We start from the raw sequence: 25,541 nt of genomic DNA, 5'->3' as shown, positions 1-25,541 counted from the left end.
TTCACCCAAAATTCAGAAAGAGATTTTGAAAGTTCTTACAAAGAAAGTGAGAAATAAATGGCTATAATCTTGAGATGAGTCTAAGAGGGAATAAATGACTATAATCTTGAGATTTGTTGATGATGATGGTTTTATACAAAAACAATTTTATGATCTTGTACATGTTAAAGATACATCAACTTTGACTATAAAGAATGAAATATCTACAGTTCTTTCTATCATTGTCTTATTATTCAAAATATTTGTGGATAAGGATATGATGGTGCTAATAATATATGTGGTGAATGGAAATAATTGCAAACATTATTTCTTAAAGATTGCCCATGTGCATACTATGTTCATTATTTTGCTCACTAATTACAATTAGCATTAATTTCTGCATCTAAAGATATAGTTTATGTTCATGAGTTCTTCTTAAATTTGAATTTCATTATCAATGTGGTGGGCGCTTCATGTAGATATCATGATGAACTACAAGCTATTTAGACAACACAAATTGCACATATGATAGCTATTGATGAACTTGAAAGTGGAAAATGAGCTAATCAAATTGGCACTATCAAACGAGCCAGTGATTCTCATTGAGATTCTCATTTTTATTCTATTTACAATCTACTATAAATGTTTGGAGCCACTTGCTTGGTGCTTAAAAATATAATGAAAGAATGATTCATTTACTCTCAATGTGGGGATAAAAATGCTGTTTATAAAATGATTATATCATTCCAATTTATATTTATTTTATATTTACTAAAAGAAATCATGGATATTACTAATGTTATTTTTCAAGTTTTGCAGTAAAAATCTCAAGACATCTTGAATGCCATGGATATGATTTTTACTACAACAAGACTCATCCAAGAGTTGAAAATGAAGGTTATAAAAATTTGTTTGAGAATGTTGTCTATTTCTCCAAGAAGTTTGACATTGACATTTTAGAATCGAGCTCTTTATATGTCCAAGGTCGTGATCGTCATCAACAAGATCACATTACGATAGAACATCATTATTATTTTGAAATATTTAATGCTAGTATAAACTTTCAAATGCAAGAGCTTAACAGTAGGTTTGGTAAAGGAGCAATATAACTTTTAACCTTTAGCCTAGCTTTGGATCCAAATGATACTTATAAATCCTTTAATATTGATGATATATGTTATCTTGTTGAAAAGTATTATCCTCTAGATTTTTCTGAGAACGAAAAAATTAATTTAAGGTTTCAATTAAATCATTTTGAAGTTGATGTGCTTACTAATCCAAAGTTTTAGAATTTGTCATTCATTACAGATTTATGTCAAAGATTGGTAGATACAGAGAAATAAAAAATATATTATCTTATTGATAGATTGATTCATTTTGTTTTGACTGTTCCAGTATCTATAGGGACCAGTGAACGAACATTTTCAGTTATGAAGATTATTAAAACAAGACTTCGCAACAAAATTGAAAATGAGTTTCTAGTAAATAATTTAGTTGTCTATATTGAAAAAGAAATAGCTAAGAAATTTGATTTAAATTCAATACTTGATGATTTTGTTTATTTAAAAGAACATAAATTACAATTTTAGACATTGTATTTCTTTTGTTTGATATATTTGTATAAGTGTCTTTATGTTATTTTAATATTATATTGCTCTTGACATATAATATATATTTTTTAATACATAGGTTATATTAAATATATTTTTTTTTAGATCTTACTATCTTATAGTTCTATACTGTAGAATAAATTGTATAGAAATAGAATAAAAAATATCTTCTTATATTTTTAGCTTTACTTGGCCCCCTGAAACAAATTCTTGGTTTCGCCATTGCTTCCTAGGAATGCATGGAATGTTGAGGATTGCAAGATTTGGAAAGATTGTATTTTAGACTTTCTTTCTTATACCATATAGTTTGAGAAATATCTGTAATCTTTATTATTAATGAAGTTTGATCTGTTACCAAAACAAAAAAAAGGTATTATCATTTACAAGTAAATTTCAGTTCATCAAAAAAATCAAAACATAAAGGAATTATGAGTTTCAATGAGCAAAGTTCGATGAATCAATGGTTGTTAAAATCACTCTCTTTTTTTCATGGGAGATTCGTGAAACCAAACACACCTCAACATACGGGTGCTACCCCTTCCCCACCCGCCGCCCCCGCATGGGTGGGTTGGGGATTTTTTCCCTGCAGTCCACCCCCGTCTATGAGGGGGCGAGGTATCCCGTTTGTTGCACAGGGTGTGAGGGTGGGCCTCCATCCGTCTGCCCCCCGCCCCCAAATTGACCTTTGGCCTAGTATAGTTATCTGGGTCTAAAATGGTCCAGAAACACATTCAAACTTTTTTTTGGTCATTTTGGGCCTAGAATTTAACTACAAAAATAAAATATTTCAGAGCTGAAATAAAAAATAAATTATATGGATAAAAACTATTAACTATATACTAAGTTTCAACAAATACTATTAAGTATTAACTAATAATCTTCACTATGGCGCTAAACTATTACAAGGAAACAAATTAAGAGAACTAATAAACTATTATAATATTACAAACTCATCTAAACATAGTAAATATTACAAATTGTACCATTAACTATTGTAGCAACATTACAATTAATTGTAAATGAACAAAATTATAACATTTCAAATTTGATCAATTTGGGGTTTCAGGTGGTGGTGAGTTCATTGAGTTGTGTCAACTGCTGTGAAACTGCTAAAATCGAGATCATAAAACCTGCAATATTAATAAGTTAAAAACCTTAGGATTAGGCTTCAACATATGTATATTGAGAATATAAAAACTAAAAAATATATAAGCAAAATAATTAGATACTAAAATATTATATAAAATTATAAATGCAAAAAATAATTAAGGGACAAATTGTGCAAACTATGGTAATGGTGGGTCCAATACACATAAAGTCATACTACAAACCATGGCTTGGGTTTTTCTTTTTAACTAACATATATTATAAATATATATATATATATATATAATATTATATATATGGGCAGAGGGGGCGGGGCAAGGTATTTGCATGCCGAGGGTCACCCTCATCCTAGCCATGCCCCTCTTGGGGGGAGAGGGGGGGGGGGCTAGATGTAGGTGGGGCCACCCTCGCCCTGCACCTGGATGAAGAGGGATCTGCCCCACCCACACGGGGCAAGTCAGACGGGGGTCCGCCCTTGCTGCCCACCCCTACCTCGATAGCCTCAACATAAACTCTTTAGAGCATCCTTGTTGGCTTGGCTAAATAAAGATGTTGGCCAAAATTTGAATTATTTGTGAAAAAAAGACCCATATTGAATTAGGCAAATCTAAAATTTTTTACATTTTTGCTGCTATCATTAGCTAAAGATGGAAAATTACTTTCATTCACCAAAATTTAAAATATTACTTTTTCACTCCTACACTTTCATTTCACCAATTAAAATATTAAAATATTCTATACTTTCATTTCAAATGATTAAATGACCCTTGAAAATATTTTTTTAATATTAATTTAATTATAATATAATTATTAGTAATATTAAATTGATAGAATTATAAAATATGATAAAAATAAATTTTTTTAAAAAATTATTAATTTAATAATATTTTATTATTATATAGAGAATAAATAACTAATCTAATATGAAGATTAAATTTAAATAAAATAAATAAATATAAAGAAGTATTGATATTGACCAAATTTAAAAATGAATTTGACCAATCCAACCAGCATGCTCTTAGTTTGCAAATTGATCCCCACACTATTGTAATATTCGTATTCCATTTGCCTTTCTTCCGATAGCGTAATACTCAATAGTCAATTCTCAAATCCCCCATCACTCCTCTTGCACGAAACTCGGCCGGGGAAAAATTGCATGCACTCAGGCAGAGAGATCCGGATGAACAGGAGGAAGCTCAGCATTGCGCCCAACATGAAATTCAATCGCATTCTTCAATCTTCCTCTGTAGGTCTCTTCGCATCTGACTCAGTTTATCATCTCTCTGTTTTTGCTTGTTTATGTTCTTATTGTATACTGGTTGTTTTCTTCTTCTTCTTTTTGTGTGGATTTTCTTGGTTTTGGGGAAGTGGGGTTTGATGAGTAATTCTGGGGTTTAGATAAAATATTTTGGTCTGATTATTGTTTGGATGGTGATGAAATACGTTGGAAATTTCCATTTCTGATAAATTTTGTTTCATAAACTCGGAATCTTCAGTACTAGAGTTTTAAATTTTAACGTCCAGGAGACAGTGATCTTTTGTCATTTCTTTTGTTTGTAGCACTTAATATGTTTCTTGATGTACAATACAGCAATTGTTGACGGGGTTGGTTGGTGCAAGTATAGGTACATAGTATGTTGGAAAGAATTAGGAAGCCCATGAGTTAGTCGCTTATGTGGATGCTGTGCATTTTGCTTGTTGATGTGCGGGAATCGTCAGTTATATCTGCCTTTTATGTGTCGTGGCTCTCATTTGAGTTGAATGGATCTTTATTAAGAACAATTGGGCTTGCTTGTGTGGATTTTATTTTTCCAATGTACTCAGTTGCATTGGAGTCAATTTGTGCAATGCAAATGGTGGCTTTCCTATTGGGAAGCAGCTTTGATAGTCAACAATCGAAGCCATATTGCGTTGTTGAAATAAAAACTAACATATAATAAGTTGTCCCAGTTCTTCAACTATACACACTTTATGCTGGGGATTGCAAGTAATTTATGCTTTAATTAATGTGAATTATGTTATTGTTTCTCATCAAGAAGTTTTGTTTAATTATGCCTTTAATAGTGCTGTTGGGACCATCAATTTCTACCAGTTTTCCTAAATAGGTATTACCTCTTTTATACCATCTTGTGTACTTGGGCTATGCCTATTCTTATTAATACAATCGTTTGCTTATAAAAAAAAAAAAAAGTATTGTTGTTGGCATTGTAGGTTCCAATCTCATGTTTTTCATGTTGTGGTTAGATCTTGTGCTAGGAGTCTTGCTGCCCTTTGGAAACCTTAGGTAACTGGCCCTGGTTTATTTTACTGTAAGGGAATATACAAACAGGAAGCATTAGGAACTATTAGATAAAAGTGTGCCATATTTACTTATTAAAATAGATAAATAAATAGAAATGTGCTATATTTTACATATATGCCCTGTTACCACCCCTAAAAGAATTATGACCTTATTGATACCTTTTAAATTATTTAAGTGCATGGATTAATTACCATTTGGATGACTCCCTCAATTGATGGCCTTTTGTGTTCTAAAGAAAATGGTCTATTAAAAGTTCTACCATGTGGTGGTGCATCTGGATGGAGAGGAATGGTCGCAGCTTTGAGGATCTTGATTGGACAATGGATGAGCTTAGAACTTTTTTTCCTTCAAACCTTCTTCCATTGGTTGATTGTAATAGACTTTAACGGCATGAGCATACATGATTTCCTTGAATCTTTAGGCACCCATGCCTAGTTGTTGCTCTTGTATATGTCCCGTGCACTTGGCTTCACCATTCCTTAATAAATTCATAATTACTGATAATTAAAAAAAAAAAAAAATTCTACCATGGATGTGGTTTTATGAATTTTGATTTTTCATGTAATTTCACATATTGCAGGTTCTTAGTCTAGGTTAAGCTGTGGAATACAATTCTATATGCTTATCTTCATCTATGTTTGGAGGTCTTGTGACAGCCCCTTCCAATAGTCCGCACTTACGGAAGTCTGGAAGCAGACCTGTTTTCTCTGATCTTGGTACAATCAAGTTACAATCATCTAAGTCTTAAGCATTTGGTGTTCACTTTTTTTCCGTGATTGTTGTTTCCATTAGATCTAACACATTGGATGTCTTTCACGTACAGGTGAGCTGGAAAATGGTGTTGAGGAAGGTTTCTTGAATTCAATAGATGCAAATGATATGAAGGGTGTGAGTACTCCAGTGAGCGCTGCTGCAATCATGCCATCACCCATTTTATTATGGAGATTCAAGGTTTTTCTAGTTTGATATGATATAAATATTTTATAATTATTATTTTTTAACCCCTAGGGGTTGACTCAAGTGGTAAAGGCCTTGGTCTTGGTGGTATGCTCCTTCATATCTAAGGTTTGAATACACTTGGGTGCAAACAATTTCTAGGGGCCATTGGACTTGGAGAACTTCCCCTTGAATTATCTGAGGTGCACTTGCGGGAAATTTCTTGTTGAGGGTCTGTGCACTCCGGAGATTAGTCGGGACTCTGTACTCAGACAACCGGTGCCAATAAAAAAATTATTTTTTTCAGTTTAACTTTGAGTTTAGATATTCGATATATAGGAATTTAGAAATAGATATCATGGTTCCTTCTGATGAGTTGCATTTTCATTTAGCCAAAGGTATGCTTTATTATGCTCTTGTTTTTTCCCCAGTTCTTTTCATCTTTGTTACCAAGTTCCTAATTTAGATTATGTTCAGGTACTGTTATTCTTTGTCTGGGGTTTCAGTTGTTGCAAGGTTAGTTCCATTTTGTATTTTTAGTACTGATAGGAGCAGTAGTGGCATTACATTGGATTTCAGGTTGTTGGGATTTTCTCATTTTCTATATGTGAGTCTTGCAGATTGGATGGGATTCTGTTATGAGAATGAGTTTGGATTTGCGTGATTTATTTCTATACGAGGCATTTTTGTATTATAATCCTCTACTTCTTATGGTTAGTTATTGTTTTCTTATTGACAATAGACCAACTTCTCAATATTTTTATATTTTTTTTTACATTTAAAAAAAATATTTTTACATTTTTTATCAGTAAAGTGACACATTTTCTTCGGTATTGCAGACTATGACAGTTTGGCTTTGGGGAATTAATTTATGGTTTTTTTCCCAAGCCAGTGTCAATTATGCAAAAATTTTTGATCTCGATCAAAACCACTTAACTCACAGAGAAATTTGGAAGGTACTATATCACACTGCAAGATGTTGACTCTGTTATTTCACTTCCAATAATGCCTACTGATGCTTTTGTCTTTGTGTTATTATGCCATGCAATAACAGCTTACCACGATTTTGTTTTTTTCTTTTTCTTTTTTTTTTTGGGGGGGGGGGGGGGGGGGGGGGGGGGTTTACTACATTACCATGCAAAATGTGTCCTAAGCTAAACTCTCTTCCTCATATAAATTGATTCTTGGATTTTATAAATGTAGTTTGTGTTTGAAACTATCATTTCTGTTAAAGAAGATGTCCAAATTAAGGTGTAGCGTTTAACCTATGTTCTAGTTTTCCACTACATCATCAATGGAAGTTGGAGATAGATTTGACTTAAATTTGTCTCATTTTTACAAAATATGTCGTTTAGTTTGCAAAGAATTAGCTGCTTGTTTCCTTATCATATTTATTGACTTCTGTCATAAAGGCTGTAGTAACAGTAAGAAGTATTAAAAATTCTCATGTAACTAGGGTCCAGTTATCACTAAGACTTTATATATAATTAATTTGTAAAGAAAGAAAATTTTTTGTTTTGAGTAGCTGAGGGATACTGCCCTTTGTCTGGAGATGATATTTTTTGTTAGTCATTATATTGTAGTGTGGGTTTGCACATTTACATGCAAGATATTTAATATTGAATCCTGTAAATTGTTAGTACATTCTTCTACCTATTTCAAATTATTAATTTATTGCTTGTAAAAGAAAACAATGATTCTTCATGTACATACTATTGTGGATATGTCTCCACAGTATGTCTGACTATCAATTTTTTATGTGCAGTGTTCCACATGGATGACTATCATCGTCCCAACTAGCATGACAGCATATCTTTATCTTTATTCCAATGGAGAAGTATCATTGGCTGCTTCACAACCAGTGTAATAGATGCATCCACTCATGCATTTATTGAAAAATTCTTTTATTTAATTATTTGATTCCAGTAATTTCTTTTTCACTGTAAAAAGCTATTTGAAAATTTTTGTTTATACTTTATAAACTGTTTGCACCTATCAAAATAACTTTATGAACTTTTTTTTTTTGGTGATGTGTCTTCACACACAAAACATCTAGCATGCGGTAGCTAGATTCCTGCTTACCTGAAAGGGTCTAAAACTTGGATCATTTTAATCCTTATAATGAAGTGACACCATTAGCTATTTAATTTCTTTAGTAGTTTTGTTAGTTGTTTATTCACGATTCTATTCTTTGGTTGACTGTAAGTGCATTTATACCTGTCAGGTCCATAGCCTTGTGGTCTAAAAGGGTGAACTTGGAATGAGCTGTTGATTCAAACATTTTAGGTTTGATTCTGCTTTAGAAGTTCCACTAGATTACCTGATACTTAGTTCTGGTGGGTTGAGTCAGGTATCCAGGGTATAATTCCCAGGGTGGGTCCAAAGGTCCTGCCTTGATGAGGTTCCATGTCATGAAAGAATTTAAGGACATTTTTTCGAGATACATTTTTCCTAGAATTCTGTATTTAGAACTTTGGTGTGATTGTATATGAATGGTGAGGATATTTATGTAGAAAACTCTAATTTGTGCTTTGATATTTAAATTGAGTTTGATGCATTTACTGGATTTCAGACTAGTTTTAATATTATTCTAGATGGGAGTTGGCCAGATTCTTGAACATGAATGTCTACAACAGAAAACGTCTGCTTTTTCAAATGACTTGATCTGTCAAGCATAAATGATATATTTGTTTATATTGTTCTAGATGGGAGTTGGCCAGATTCTTGAACATGAATGTCTAAAGCAGAAAATGTCTGCCTATTCAGATGACTTGATCTGTCAAGCATAAATGATATATTTGTTTAACATTTGTCCTGTATATAATTCAGTTTAATGCCTCCTGAATTGTGTATATCAATTCTATTTTAATCTTACCATAAGAAACTAAATTGCTCATCATTAGATATCCCATTGATGTATAATTGATTTGTGTTTTGCCATACTTTTACTGGCATGTTGAAACCATTTCCACTGATTAACTACAAATGGGATTCTTCTGCAGGTGCTCCTATATTGTGCTGTTGCAATGATTTTAGTATTCCCATTTGATATTTTTTATTTGTCATCACGCTATTACTTGTTAAGGATTCTTTGGCGAATACTTCTTCCACTACAGGCAAGTGTGTTTTTGTTATCTTCTTCTTTCTAGAAAACTTGCATGTTTTTTTTTTCTTGCTGACGACAAAGGCCAATAAGTACAAAAGCTCCTTGCATGTTTTCTAGGTGTTCACAAGTCTTGCTTGTACTTTTTTACTTGCTTCTTCCTTTTAAGAAGGTTAGTGACTTGAAAAAAGACCTGTACTGTTGCCGTTCTATAATACCCCATTCTTGATTAGGCTAGGAATAGAAATTCACACTTTCCATAGCACTGGGTAATAAGAGTTCTATAAACACTATAAACTTTAAATACTACCATACACTTTATTAAGCCTAAAAAATGATAAATATAACAATCTGGCATAACTAAGGAAAAATCATATTATGATATACAAGTCCAAACAAAATTCAAATCTTCACTAGGTCAACATCTCCTCTACTGACTCTGGCTTGCAAACCTGTCCTCATTGTTATCTGGCATTTTAAAACATAAAAACAAAAATGAATTGAATGTTATCAAGTTAAATTTCTATGAAAACATCTTTACAACACATTTAACATCATGGGCATACCGTCACAAACAATTTTTTTTTTTTTTTATAAGTAATCAAAGTGTATTAATAAAAGAATAGGCAAAGCCATGTGTTACAAAGAAAGCCCTAAACTACATAGGGACAATAGATACAAGGAAATCATGAAAGGCTTGACCATTAAAATTAACGGCAATGGTCCAAGAACAAAGAGTTCTAAAAAAGAAAGCTTTTAGTTCCTCCATCGATCTCTCTTTTTCCTCAAAAGTCCGTTCATTACACTCTTGCCATACGCACCACATGATACAAATAGGAATCATCTTCAATACAGCCTTGATCTGTTGATTGCCTCTTAAATTTGTCCAGCTAGCCAGTGCCACCACAATTGTCTCAAGCATAACCCAACCAAAATCTAGTCTACTAAATACCTCGTGCCATAACCCACAAGCTACATCACAGTGTAGTAATAGATGGTCCACCGATTCCCCCCCATTTTTGCACATGCAACACTTATCTGCGATGATCACCCTTCTTTTCCTCAAATTATCTATTGTGAAGATTTTAACTGAAGAGGTGGTCCACACAAAAAATGCTGCTTTGAGAGGCGCCTTATGTCTCTAGAGTTTTTTCCACGGGAACTGAATAGGAGATTCTTGTGATAGAGAATTATAGAATGAGCGAACCGAGAACATACCTTTACTTGTAGGTAACCACCACAATAAGTCAGCCTGCTGATTATTATTTTGGAGGGAATACAAAGGGCTGAAAGGAGCTTCAATACTGTCCATTTCCCAATCATTTGCCGCCCGGCTAAAATTGATGTTCCACTGAATTTGTCCCCCTGCTATTTCTCTAATGTCCACCACTGAAATATCTTTTGCATTAGCAATCCTGAAGAGAGCAGGAAATAGATCCTTTAAACTTAGCTTTAAACTTATAGTGGCCCACACACAGTAGCCCTTATGTGCTTAGTTTGAGCACCAATTCCACTATTTCTGGCTGACAAGGGGAACTGCATCTTCTGGTGGACCACACTTTCTTAATGCCCTGTAGCGTGGGTTGCATATCCACCCATTTGCTTCGTTACCATAGCATCCTCATCATATGGCCAAAGGAAAATATTGATAAAGATTTACATTATTCATCCATCATGATACTTTCTTTCATTTAACATAAAGGTAACACATGTTAACTTTTGAGAGATAACAACCTTATAGTGCACTCCGTTTAATGACCAGATTCACCTCTTTGGTTTTCTTATTATTATTATTAGATTTACAAGAAATCTGAATTACTCATGGAGGAAGGGTTATCATATGTTAAAATTTTGCAATCTGGAACTTCCACTAGAATTTTGCCAACCGATCTTTACTGCTTATAAAATTCTTAACCAAATTCCTCTAAATGTGTAGGGTTTTATGTGGGAAGCTGTTATGTGCCTTTTTAAGGGGTTTAAATCCCTTTATATAGGAGTAAAACCTACTTGAAATTGAGAAAAATCCATGCTCTAGTTGGCCCCTATTTGCTAGCCATGCCTTAAAGTGTCAGTTTTTTGACAATTTTTTATTTTTGGGATAAGTGCCTTGAAGTGTCAATTTTTTTTCCTAGTTTCTTACCTAATAGAACTTGGATTCCACTAATTGAAATATAAGAAAAAAAATTTCTTGATTCTAAATGTCCCTTTCTTCAACACTTGCCAAACGGTTTCAAGTTTCACTTAAAAATCCCGTTGATTGATCCCTCAACCAAGTGTTTTTCTTTCGGTTGACTTTTTGAAATCCTAATCCTAGTTTGGATAGGAAATCAATGTTTGACCTTTTAGTTCCCCAAGAAATTTAATTTTTTTTTTCTCTGAAATACCCTATTTCTTATCACAATTGTGGCTTGAGGAGTCCTTCATGAAGATTGAAATCTGAGCACCATAAAATCTGAACTTGATCACATGTACCCCAAAAACTATGTTATAGCCATAATTTTTTAACCCTTGAATCCATCCTCTAATTTACTGTAATTCTCAATGTCTAACATCTCTCTAGACTATATATATATTTTTTTTGTTTTTTCAAAACCTTGTTCTTGATATGTACATATAACTTTTTAGAACAGTAAAATCCCTACTTGGATACTTTCCATTAATGAAAATCCTAACTTAACCAATTATTACCCTTAAAGCTATGGAGAGTTGGGGCATTTTACTTTTATGGGATGATAAACAAAATCTACTGTAATTAAACTGCATTCCAGTGAATAGAACTATAATTATTCATTTGGTTGTACTATTTCTTTAAATTGATCAAATAAGGAGGTGGCAAGCATCTTTCAATGCATGATACTTTATAAAAACTTGAAACGAGTGAATTCACTGTAAACAGCATAATCATTAATCACATTATCACCTATTGATTGAGATGAAAAATTCTGGCAGGACTTTGATCCCACAACTGTAATGATGCCTGCACGGATACTTTGGTTTGTGGTCATTGTTACACACAACAAATATGCTATCAACTTTCAATGGGAGGGCAAGAGTTTTAGGAGTCACACTAACATAAAGCTTATAGGGTCATCGGCTTATAAGGGTCCACCACTTCCTGTCCAATATCCCATTACACCCAAGTTAATAAAATAGGACAAAAAGAGAACTCTTTTTAGGTCCTGATACTCATTGTGCCTAGCATTGAATAGATGGGGTATTCATCTTTGCGGGTAAAAGAGTTGAAAAAACATTACCTGAGGGCTCACAATTGCTGTCTATTTATTTAATGTGGGCTTATTGGACCAAATTGTACTGCATAATCCTTTAAAAGACGTATTATGAAATTGCACAATCTGTGTAATAGGTGAATGCCAGAATGTGACATGTGCAGCAACAAACAAGCGAAGCTAAGGGGCTATTTCCGGGAGAAATACATTGTTGAAACAGTATTCATACAGGCATTTGAAAAATCAAAAGTGAATTTGTTAACAGTCTTTCCCAATTAATTGTACAAAGCAGTGTAGTACCACTATCCCTAAGAATATCCACCATATATCAACCTTGCTTTCTACAGAGCAGAGATAAAGAAAAAGAACAGATATGGTGATTATGCTGTAAGACCTTGTTTGTTATACCTAGGAGTGGATGGTATATTCTGTCCTATTTTGGTTGGGTAAATGCTTTCTTCTTTGTTTAGGCTTTTGTATGCTGTACTAAATTGAGATTTATTTATTTATTTATTTTTAAATTTTATGAATACAGGCAATATCATTTTCTGATTTTTTCTTGGCTGATATCCTGACCTCCATGGCGAAAGTATGTATCATCTTTCTAATTTAACTGTTGTCTATGTCAATTCCCATTTTTATCAGTTGTTTAACATTTGGGTATCTAATTATTGTATCAAACATTATTATATGGTTGTTTCTTCTATAATAATAATAAAAAAAGATTTTTTTACATATGTAATAACTATATTTTACTTACAAAAAAATTTAATTACTATAAACGTGCATAGACACATACATAGACAGGCATGCATATGTTTTATCAATTTATTTATTTATTTTTGTGGAGAAAGTATAGGATAAGCATAACTACAATCACAACCCACGTTTAGCCTTCTCTTGGGGTTCTAGAGTCAGGAAATGGTTTGGATATCTATATTTGGATATATACTTGCAACAATACCTTTGTCAGTGCATATACTTGTCGCTTTTGTGCAGGTTTTTTCAGATCTGGAGCGTTCAGTATGTAGAATGCTCCATCGACAGGTCAGTGTTCTGTTGTTTAGCTTGGGTTTATGCATATTCACAGAATAACTCTACTCGGCTTGTTTTTCTGTTTTAAAAGAAAATTTCATCAGGTTCCATCTTATCTTTTTGGTCCTGATTGAGAGCCAAGTTTTTCTTTCTTTCTATATTTGGTTCTTTCACTTTAACTGTTCCATGTTAGATTTTCTCATTATATATTGTATGTTGGTGTAATTAAATGAATCCTTCTTCACATTACTAAAGAATGCAACAAATTTCTAATTGATGGAATCGAGTGGGAGATGTGGTCTTCTAGGAGAGAAAGTAGATCAACAAAATGACTAAAATTTTCTTTTTATCAAATTTCCTTGAAATTACTGTTGAGATGAAAAATGCATTCAGATAATTTTGAAACTCAATTAATTACCTGTGAGAATTCAGTCCAATTACTGCTGATGGTATATTGTTTTGAAAATTGATAAGAGGTTGGTGACATGTGAAAGCAAGTGAGAAGACTGTGATGTTGAAAATCGTCTGACTGTATCTCCATGACCCTTAGTCATCAGCCTTTCTTACTGCTTAAATTCCTAATGGAGCCTGTAGATTTTCCTATTATTTTAAATTAGGCTTGTGAAAATTTTCACTTGTCTTTTTATTGGAAGTGGTTTGATATGAATTTGATGCTTCATATCTATCATGTTAAGAAATTTTATTTTATCTATTTAATCAAGCAGGTTGCCACTATTGCATGGTTTGAAGCAGATTCTGTTTGCGGCAGTCACTCCATCGCAATTCCTTTAGTTCTTGTCTTGCCTTATCTTTTTCGTTTCTTTCAATGTCTTCGACAATACAAGGATACCCGGGAGAAGACAACCCTTCTGAATGGTAATGTTACATATGCAGTATCTTATCCATATGTTATTTATCATCCATTGTCTCTTGTGTACATTCTGTGTATATGGACTGTGCCTATTGCTTTCATTGATGAGACAATTTTTTTTATTACTAATAAAAAAAAATTGTTCAGATTGATCTGTTATGCTTTCATGCCTCAATTTTGTAGTGACTTTATTTTCTTGTGGTTTCAGCTTTAAAATATTCGACCGCAGTACCAGTGATTTTTCTTTCAGCCCTTAAATATCATGTCTTCCCTGATAGGTGGACAAATTTTTATCGGCCTCTCTGGCTTCTCTCTGGTGCTTTGAACTCTTTGTACTCATTCTATTGGGATGTGACCCGGGACTGGGACTTGAGGTATGTCAACTGTTAATAACTTCACAATATAATATATAATGTTATAATCAAACTTATCCCTCTAACTAACTTTTTTTTAGAAGTAACTATAATTGCATGGAAATCATAAATCCTTTTCCTACTTTTTTTTTGTAGAATCATTTATGTAAAATCTAACACCTTTGGATTTTATTGTGTACAAGTGGGCATATTTCTCACTTTGTTATTCTAGAAAGGCTAAATAAACTTAGATAGTCATATTGTGCTGCTTTAGTTTTTTGATGAATAGGACCTCGGATACAGTGCAAACAAAACGTCTTTTACCCGGTTAAATCTCAGACCTGTGTAACAGTTTCACATTACATGAATTAGGTAGATCATCGGCTTTTCACCGATGGGTTGTGGCCCCTAGAAGTTGTTTGCAGTCAAGGAGTTGAACCTTACACTTGGTGGGGGTATATCCCCAAGAGCAAGGCCCTTACCACTTGAGCAACCTCAAGGGTTTTGTGCCACTCTATAACATGTTGTAGTCGAACATAGAGAGGATACTTGCTGTTATTCATTGATGTTCAACAATCTATATACTACATGCAATTGACAATTATGCCCTCACAAATTACATTAATTACAACCATGTCCTTGGAACAAATGATCTTTAACCGACTCTAACACATGACTTAGTAAACATATCTGCAAGTTGAGCAGCAAACATAAAAAATGGTGTGCAGATGTCACCACTTAGTCTCTTATCTCGAATGAAGTGACAATTAGTCTCAATATGTTTAGTCCTCTCATGGAACACATGATTAGAGACAATATGCATTGCAACTTGATTATCATAAAATAATTGAAGAGGGAGAGGAGCTGGAAACCCAATCTATTAAAGGAAGTGTTGCAACCTTGTTAACTCACTAGTAGCTCGTATTCAACTTCTGCACTAAATCGAGCTACTATTGTTTGTTTCTTACTCTTCCATGTAACAAAGTTACTTCCCACGAAGGTACAGTATCCAATAGTGGATCTTCTACTGAAGGAGATCCTGCCCAATCAGCATTTGAAAAGGCTTCAACTCTAAGATGTCCATTTGGTCTATACGACAATCCAAGGACAGGAGCTCCCTTAAGATAACGAAGAATATAGATTACAGCATCCCAATATGAGACCTTGGGCATTTGTAGAAATTAACTCACTACACTCATTGCATAAGAGATGTCAGGTCTATTGATAGTAAGATAATTCAATTTCGTAACAAGTCTTTGATACCTATCTGGATCTCCAAACAACTCACTTTCCTTTTTTAAGAGTTTACGATTTGGGTCCATAGGAGTGTCAATAGTTCATACATCCAACATGCTAGTTTCTTCTAGAAGCTCAAGTACATATTTTAATGAGATAGGTTAATATCTTTTTTAGATCTACTGACTTCAATTCCAAGAAATATCTAAGCTTGCCCAAGTCTTTTGTTTGAAACTGATCATGTAAAAATTGTTTCAGCCTAACAATTCTTGTTGAGTCACTCCCATTAATTACAATGTCATCCACGTATACAACCAACAATATGACCTGCATCACTATGTAGGTGAAATACCGAATGGTTTGTTTGGCATCTATGAGGATCAAATGCCAAAACAACACCAAAAAACCTCCCAAACCATGTCTGAGGAGATTGTTTCAAACAATAAATTGTACCTCGATGCTCCTCCTGAGTAACAAACCACGGTGGTTGCGATTTAAGCGGAAAGCCATAGTGGTGGGTTGCTGTGCTAGTCTCCTAGTCTCCCCAGGGGTTTAGCTTCCATGGGTGAGTCCTAAGGGCTCTACCATGGGGTGGTTCCCCCGTCATAAAAAAAATATATATAGAAAGAAGTTTAGATTGTACCTTAATAAGAAACAACCATGTCATACAAGAGTAGTCATTAACAAATGTAACAAAATACTGAAACTTGTTTAATATAATGTTGATTGATCTCCATATATTATAGTGAACTAATTCAAAAGAACTAGGTGCTCAGTTATCAACTTGAGGTACAAAAGATACACGTTAGAGTTTGCTAAGTTGACATTTTTCACAAGGAAATGAAGACACATTTCCAAGATTCCTAACTTGATGTTTCAAAAGAGAGAGAGGGGTGTTCAAGGCAGCAATGCCATTCAAAAGCAGATAATGATGAGGATGTGAGGGCTCAAGTGGGTGACTGTTTGACATCAAGGTGATACAGACCACTAGCAATGTGGGTGACTGTTTGACATCAAGGTGATACAGACCACTAGCAATGCCATTGAAGATTTTGAGTAATTTTACTAATGGACAGCAAATTAAAGGGAAAATTAGGAGCGTATAGAATAGATGACAATGATATAGAATCAATGAGGTTAATGGATCTAATGCCTCTTAACTTTAGCAAGGGAATCATTAGCAAGAGTAACACTTTTTGGAGAACAGTATCTAACTTAGATAAGGAATAAGACAAACTGGTCAAATGTTCACTAGCTCCTAAATCGATGATCCATGAATCTTGAGTAAATGAGATAAGGCATGTAGACGCTATACCTGAATGGGCAAGAGTAGCTATGGAAGATGAAGCCTGTTTGCGATCAAAAGCTGATCATACCCATTCTTCAATATGCTAATCATATCTGGAGTTGGGTTAGAGCTCGTTGACTGTGATGTAGCATCTTGGAAAATGGCCTGATTAGTGGAACCAGATGGTTTGCCGTGTAGATCCCAACAATACTCCACTGAGTGATTAGTGCAATCACAATCGTTGCACTTACAAGATTTATAATCTTGGGTGCAATTACCTTTGGCATCATGTTCCCCACGTGCACCTCTAACATCCCGGCCTCCACACCCACTAAGAACAACATAGGAGTCAACCAAAGCGGATCTCTTACTAATCTGATAAGAAGACAATTGAGATTCTTGTCCTGATAATGTGGCACGTAGAAGTCGGGAGAACACATTAGGAAATGAGGGAAATTGTGGACTTGCCAAAATTTGAGAATGTGCCAACTCATATTCAGGTTTTAGCCAACAAGAAACCGAACAACATTGAACTCTTCATGTTGTCGTTGCATATGTGAAACATCATAAGTGATTGGTTGATACATTTTGAATTCTTCACATAAGCTAATCACTTGAGAATAATACTCTTCTTGGCCCAAAGTTCCCTAGTCCAACCCAAAGAATTGCTTACACAACTTATAAATACGGGTAATGTTCCTAGCACCCTAATACATCTGCTTGAGATGCCTCCACATCAAATTATTGCAAATATTAGGCTTAATACTGGTCAACATCAAGGACAAGATTTGAGCATTTTCTTATTCTCATTGAGCAAATGTAGAACTAGTTGAGTCAGGCATTGGGCCAACCAAGTGATTACGAAGACCCTTTGTGTTTCAAAAACATTTCAACAGATTTTGACCATAGCTTGTAGTTCTTTCCATTCAACTTCACCGAAGTTATAGGCATATTAAAGTTTGATGTAAGAGACAATGACTCAAATTTAGTTGTCATTGACACAGAAAAATATCACAATTCAACTTGGAGACAAAATCCACACAGAATATGAAATATGGGTGAAAAACTGAGAAACACAATCTAGAAAAATAGAAACCCAGCTCAATTACCCGAAAAATCAACTTGAGTAAACAAATTTCGGCTCTATATCGGTCGGAATCAGCCTATATCGATCGAAACAGGCATGTATTGGCTTGAAACCAGCTTGTATTGGGTCTGAACCGGGTATATACTGGTACCGACTTCAAATTAACCTTAAACATGGATTAGTTTATCCTAAACGAGGATAAGTGGTCTGGGTTTACTGTATTCTCATTACCAAACAGTGTTATTCTGGATAGGAACAAGCTCTTACTCCAAGTTGGGGGGATTCGCACTCGAGGATTGGATAGCTTAGACCTGCAATTAAACACTTCGAGGCTTTGACGTTGTTGGCGACAAATAGCCCTTTTGATGGCCGATGACGAGGGGATACTCGTCAAAAACTCGCTGGGATGCACAGAGAACAATGGTGAGCTTGACTCTAGAGCCCAGTACTAGAGACGACATCTAAAAAGCACTGGAAGCACCTTGAAATTCCTATCGGCTGCTGACTATGAAGAGCAAAGCCAACGGGATGCATGAACAACAATGATGAACCTGAACTACTGCAATAACCACCACTACACCACTAACTGCCACTAACGCCATTGCACAACCACCACCAACTGACCACCAACTCTCTGATACCATGTAGTCAAACATAGAGAGAATACTTGCTGTTATTCACTGATGTTCAACAATATACAATTGACAACTATACCCTCACAAGTTACACTAATTACAACCATGTCCTCTAACACACGTCATCATATCAAAATGTGGTTTCAAATTTATTTGCCCCAAATGTTATTCTCTGTTTGTTGGAGCTAAATTGTAATTATATTAATAAAAGAAATTCTGGAGCCCAATTAAAAAATGGCTAGGTTCTTTTTTTGTTTGTGCGGATGCTTCGGGATCAATGTCTGTTTTTGTTTGCTTGGATAGTTTGGGAAAGATCCTTACAATGAACAACATAACAAGAGGACATGTTATTGTGGTTGGTTGGCGTTTTATGGTATCAGAAGAGTGATGAGATGTCTTTGCTTCAATGTGAGGTTGCTACAGCTTTATGGTATTTGATATTAGGTTTGTTTGGAATTGATTGGGTTAGCCCTCAAACTGTAGTGGACCTCTTGGCATGTTGGAAAGCCTAGTTCAGTTGTCCTCAAAGTGTCATTATGAAAAATTATCCCATGCGTTTACCAGTGTTTGCGGAGGGAAAGAATTGTAGGAATTTTGTTGATTGTGAAAAGATGGTTAAGGATCTTGGGAGCTTTTGTTTCATACTCTATCATTGGACAGTAGCTATTACCATTTTTCTATTTATATTTATCAAGATTTTCTCTCTTTTTTCTTTCACTATTTTTTTTTTGAAATAATAGTTACGACCATTCATTAATAAACGAAACATTACAACTGGACCTGAAATATACATTACAATTCAACTATAACCTTAATAGCACCTCAGTACACAATCGTGATTGACATGGTCTAGTCCCTACTGCAAATCTCTACAAACCTAAAGGCTGAGAGACCGCACATCTCTGTCCAAAGACAGAGTGACATAACCTCATATACCGTCAAAGAAGGGACAGAGGACAAAACTCTATGGACCGTAGTCCAAGAGACTATATTTTTGGGTTTTTTATTTTTTTATTTTCCTAAAAAAACTAAGTATTTAATTTACACATAAACATTACGATAAACACAATAAAACACTCGGTTCTCATCATGATAGGCTTTTTTGGTCAGCCCACGCCGCACCCTCCACTTTCTTCCCAACAACTTCCGCACTTTCTGCGGATTTTACAGCACAACTTCCGCACCACTTTTCTGCTCAACTGCGCCCAACGTTACTGGCCAGCCCACGTTTCCACACCACTTCCACATTCCTGCGGTGCAAATGGCCACCACGGGAGCAGCCATCTGTGCTGCAAAACCAGCCCACCCACCTCTGTTTGAAGCTCCGAAAAGAGAGCATCTACTAACCACATGCCGCACAGTCCACCTTGCTCCCTTAAAACAGGAGCAACCTCCGAAACCAGGGTCATGCCTCATGTTGCACCACACCGCCACTCACCCCGAGAGACCAGAGGCCAACCGAGCCTTCCTCCGACCATCAGAGTCCTCTCTGCCACCTGCACCTAGATTGTGTGTCACCCTAGCAGCACGGCGACTCGGTTTTCAACCAGAGAGAGAGATAGAGGGATGAACCATCGAGGGTCTTGGGCTAGGCACATGAGCCACGGCGAAATAGCCTCCCCATCAGACCTTCACCGAGAAACCTTATTCAAACACCAAACAAAACCTAAACTAAACTAACTATAACCATTAAAACAGAAAGAAGAGGGAGGGAGGGAGGGAGGGAGGAGGGAGCCGAGGCCCCCACCCCCCTGAGCTGGTTTTGGTTTTTGGAAGGGTTTCTAGAGAAAAGATTTTCTTTTCTTTCACTTCTTAGGTGTATCTTTTGTGTATTTCCTGTATATTAGGGTTAACCAAAATTAGTTGCTCAATAAATTTTTCTTATGAAAATCTAGGTTAGTTATTTGGTAACCATGATTTTTCATTAAATCTTACTACCGTGTTTGATAATCTTGTTTGGAGTTTGTGCACTTAATGTACTTTCAGGCCATGTTAAGGAAAGTGACCATACGTTTCTAGAAGTATTACATCTTGATCATTATTTTCTGATTGATCAGTAAATGTCTCTTTCTCTTTGCCAGTGGCTTCACTCGGATATTCAAGTTCAGCAAACCACATCTCTTCTCACACATGTTATACGGACGAAAATGGGTAAGCCTACTCATATTTTGTTGGAGTAATTGAATTACAAAATTGTTTTTATGACCTTAAATGAACTGCTCAACTGATCCAAGAAGAAGATTGGTTACCTGATGAAAGAGTGTGAACTGGCGTGGAATGGTATTCCAATGTGACCCAAATTACCCAATCTGAAAATTGTGGGGAATGTGTCTCCACTCCCAGCTTTAGAATCCTTCTCAAACATAATAAAGCTAATGTAAAAGTTTCTTCACCAATCATTGTTTGACCTCGTCTGACTGGTTTTGTGCTGGATGTAGGCACTAACAATTATAGTGTCTGAAATCATTGTGTATATGTATGTGCGTGTGTTTGGATTCCAGGTTTATTTTTGGGTGATAGGGAGCAATCTGGTATTGCGTTGCACATGGACATACAAGCTGTCTGCACATCTTCGCCATAATTACATAACGGTGTTCACTATCGCTGCTTTGGAGATTTTCCGTCGCTTCCAATGGATCTTCTTCCGTGTGGAAAATGAGTGGAATAAGATGAACGCCAAGTCAAATATTCAGCTCACTACGAATGACATCACAAATGAGGAGGAGAAATTACTTTCTTCTACTGACCACAATGTATAGTGAACCAGGTAGTCAACCTCTTGCAAGCCCCATCATCCTTGGGTTTAGCAAAACATTTTAGTGACGAGGGTACTTTAGCATTCCATTTTATAGGAAGATATAAAAACTTTTCCCTCTGTTCATAGGCTATCTAATTATAAGACTTCTTATTGGCTATTTATTAATTTAGTTTGATTCAATGTCTTCGATGGTTGGATTTGTTGGTGCAAATTTGAATTTAAGTGCCTAATCAGAGATCATCTCACTCATACCAGTGTGCCTTTCGCAATATCACTGTTGATCAAATTTTGTAACTGTCGACTGCAATTTGCCACACCTAGGCAGTTGAAATGGCTCTAAATTACATCAAACAATAAAGGGAAAAGCTCCCAGCTGGTCGGGTGAAAACCCAAATTTAACATCAGCCAATAAAATTTCACCACGTAGGACGTGCAACAAATCTCCATTTACACCCACATGCAGTAGATTTCCAACTTATTTTTTTATCTCTTCCCCCCTGTTCTCTCTCTTTCTCCATTCCCCTACCCAGTTGCCTGCAACCTCTCTCTCTCTCTCTCCCTCTCTCTCAAATACGCTCTCTCCTCTACTGGTCGAGCAACCGATTGTTGCTGTTTACGAAATAAAAAGATTGTCGCTCTCCACTAGGCAACACCTCAACAGAGTAGGGCTCAATTCCAAGCTTGCTTCCGTCAAACACCGTCTCCACAGTATACCCATTCTCAAACTTCATCATCGGACGACCAGAAATTGCTGCACACACAAATCCCATAGTCACCCACCATTTCACCACCATTTCAGATAACATATTCAGATCTCCATAAACCCCTTCATTAAAAACAAAAACCAGAACATAAAAGTAAAGAAAATGTTCTACTTCTAGCGATCTATACTTGTTTTCGTCGTTTAGAGAGAGAGTTGCAGGCGACGGGGAGGGGGGAGGGAGAAAGAGAGGGAAGAGGAGGAAGAGATAAAAAAATAAGTAGGGAATCTAGTGCATATAGGTGTAAATGGGCATTTGCTGCACTTCCTACGTGGCAAAATTTTATTAGCTGGTGTTAAATTTGAGTTTTCACCCGATCGGGTTGAAAGCTTTTCCTTTGGCATGTATCACATGGGAAAGACTTGGGTTCAGTTTTTGTTGAAATTGAACCCGTTTAATGTAACATAAATCTCTTAACAGGATACGGAACACTTATCTTTCATCCAAAGGATTGGTTCTTGTTAGAAATAGAACCAACTCAAGTCATTGTCTTGTATTCTTGTAACCAGGCTATATGCATTACATCACAAATTTTGTTAATTATTGCTGTAAAGTAAAATCCATCTTCGATTTCTTCCCATGCCTCAATATTCTCTCCCATATGTGAGAAACCACAACAATGGCCTAGCTGTTATTAGCTGTTTTGGTGATGGGTATACCAACCAATGCCTAGTAGCTGGAGATACGCTGCCAGGCACACCGAGAATGCTGACAGCTCGAAATGACGGGCTCATGGACTACCTCAACCTGCAGCTGGATGAAACTATAGAAGAGTATGCTTTATATATATATAGAGAGAGAGAGAGAGAGAGAGAGAGAGAGAGAGAGATCCCCCGCCGCCCCCCCCCCCCCCCCCCCCCCCCACAACAAACACAACCCATCTGTTTTTATAATCTAGCAATATCACTCTAGATATTAATAACTTGTGGGATTTCATGCCACCATTGCATTGTATTTTCTAACATCCAAGCATGTAAGGCTAGTAGAGCGTTGCTTCATTTTCTTGTCTTCCAACATGGATGTAGTCTTCAAAATGGTTGAGTAGAGTTTGAATTTCCGCTATTAAAGGATTTTGGAAAAATTATTCTCCTTAATTCGATCTGATAGCTTACAAATTCTTTTCCCAAGCTATGTGGATTTTAAGTTTATGATAAAAACAAAAGCAAAAAATAATTGGAAGTGTTTCTCTATTCGAGAGGGTGAAAAATGTGAATTCCTGGTGATGATGAAGGTGAAAAAAAAATCGAAGTATTTGAAAGGGCCAAAATTTCTTGGTGCATTGACTACGCATAGGGATGTAACCGGTCCAGTTTGGTCCGGTTTTGGACAAAATCTAGGACCGAACCGGTAGATACCGGTTTTGTATTTTTTAAAATCGATTACGCACATATTTTCCTTATAAACCGGTATTTCGGTTTTCGGTCCGGTTTGGTCCGGTTTTAATAAAATATAAATTTGTCACTAAAAAATTCTGTTTTAAAAAAAAAAACTGATTTAAAAATTCTATTTTAAAAATCTGTTATGTAAAAAAAATCTTCTATAAAAAATCTGCTTTATAAAAAAAATCTGTTATGTAAAAAAAATCTGCTACAAAAAATCTGCCTTATAAATTATTAATATGCTATCTAAACAAAATTCTACTGTGATGACCCGCTTTTAAGTGTATTTTCGTTGAAATAATTGTTTTTATTTTAATTAATATATTAGTTATTTATTTTAATTTATTTGCGTTTTAAAATTGGTTTTTAATTTAATTTAATTTATTTGATGTTGTGTTTTATTTCTTTAAGTTGTTTTGTGGTTTTTAATCTTTTTGGCGGTTTAGTTTCGTTTCCCGGATGAGGATTAGATCTCCTCTTTTCCCTACACTTCTTTTCTTTTTTCCTTTCTTTTTTCTTTTTCCTTTTTCTTTTTCCTTCTTCTTTTCTTTTTCCTTTTTTTGTCTTTTTTTCTTTTTTCTTTTTCTCTCTTCTCTCTCCCCGCGTTCGGACCCCCCCAAGCTCTCTCTCTCTCTCTCTCTCCTCCCTCTCCCTCACGCCGGCGTCCCCTTCTTCAGCTTAGACCGCCGCCGTCCGGCCACCGTTCGGCCCCCCACCGGTCCCATTCTCTTCCCCTCCCTCCGGTGCACCACCCCACCCAAGCTCACCCCCAACCGGCCGGCCATTTGGCCGGAAAAAGCCCAGCAAAGCCGCACGGTTTTGGCTCCGATCCGCCGCCGTCGCTCCACCTCCGGCCACCATTTCTTCACCACTTCATCACCGACTCCTTGCCGTCCTAACCCACCCATTTCCGGCCTCCAACGACCACCGGAGCAGCTCCTACGAGCTTGTTTTCCGATTTGGGTATTTCGGCCATTTTCCGGCGATTCCGCCGCCATCCACGGCCGTTCATCACTTCCAATAGTTTCACAACCATCCCTAGACCATACCCTATCAATCTCGTGTCCTAGTTTGTCCCCGTTCAAAAGTGGGTATTTCACAACCCACGGCCACAGTGAATTTTCACTGTGACGTTGCTGTTTTTCCGCCGTTTGCAAAGCCGCTTGTTTTCTAAAATTACCGTATAGCGCTGTAAGTATTTTCCAAACCCTATTTTCAGATTTTAATATATATTGCTCATTCAATTATTTACTGTTGTTGGTTGTTGATTCCGGACTGAGTCCGAGGAGTTTCGGGGGTCGGATGGATGGAGGACGGAGTTGCCTGTTTATTTGATTTATGATTGTTGGATTATTTTATTATGCATTGTTATGGCATTACATGGTGCATGCACGTGTGTTTGAGGATTTATGTGAAAAGCCTGTGTTTTGGTGTAAGTGTATTGCGGGTGCGTGTGTATCACGAGCCCAAGCCGGGATGGGTTATTATCTCGGTGGAGCTCCTCTGGTCACTCGGGAGCGGAATAAACTGAGTGATGTCCCCTGAGTTGTCGAGAGCGATGACGGGAGCGGGGCTAGGGGATGCTTGGCTACGAACGCGCCGGGCGCGGAACCGGGCATCGCCCTACTCACCGACTCCGTGGCCCTTCGCTGGCGAGGGCTAGAGGATGCTTGGCTACGCACGCGCGGGGCGCGGAACTGGGCATCGCTCGTTAGGTGTCACATGCGTGGTGGTACTCTACGGTGTGACACTGGAGCCAGGGTGTGCGGATGACCCCTAGGGGAGGTCATGGTGCATACGGTTAAAATTGGATAATGGTTTATGAGGCCAAATGGGACTTTTGGCGTGGGCCAGATGGACTTCTGGCGAGATAT

The 25,541-nt window shown here is 36.2% G+C and overlaps 1 protein-coding gene across 2 annotated transcripts; it reads left to right on the top strand.

Annotated features, from left to right (window-relative positions):
* The first annotated feature begins 3,764 nt into the window (after nucleotides 1-3,764).
* Nucleotides 3,765-21,707, top strand: LOC122307534 (SPX and EXS domain-containing protein 1-like). 2 transcript variants are annotated; one of them, XM_043120458.1, is made up of 14 exons: nucleotides 3,765-3,946; nucleotides 5,579-5,714; nucleotides 5,822-5,949; nucleotides 6,412-6,450; nucleotides 6,555-6,647; nucleotides 6,774-6,890; nucleotides 7,700-7,795; nucleotides 8,937-9,050; nucleotides 12,800-12,853; nucleotides 13,264-13,311; nucleotides 14,025-14,175; nucleotides 14,379-14,544; nucleotides 20,851-20,920; nucleotides 21,271-21,707. In XM_043120458.1, exons 2-14 carry the CDS (start codon nucleotides 5,633-5,635, stop codon nucleotides 21,526-21,528), a joined length of 1,416 nt encoding a protein of 471 aa, XP_042976392.1. In that variant the 5' UTR covers nucleotides 3,765-3,946; nucleotides 5,579-5,632; the 3' UTR covers nucleotides 21,529-21,707. The 2 variants fall into 2 exon arrangements, with proteins under 2 accessions (XP_042976392.1, XP_042976391.1); XM_043120457.1 differs by having other exon boundaries at nucleotides 3,766-3,942.
* The last annotated feature ends 3,834 nt before the right edge of the window (nucleotides 21,708-25,541 follow it).

Source organism: Carya illinoinensis, chromosome 4 (genome assembly GCF_018687715.1).
Source record: "Carya illinoinensis cultivar Pawnee chromosome 4, C.illinoinensisPawnee_v1, whole genome shotgun sequence".
NCBI classification, from domain to species: Eukaryota; Viridiplantae; Streptophyta; class Magnoliopsida; order Fagales; family Juglandaceae; genus Carya; species Carya illinoinensis.
Note: the sequence above shows the minus strand (reverse complement) of the source record. Positions and strands in the feature narration are given on the sequence as shown.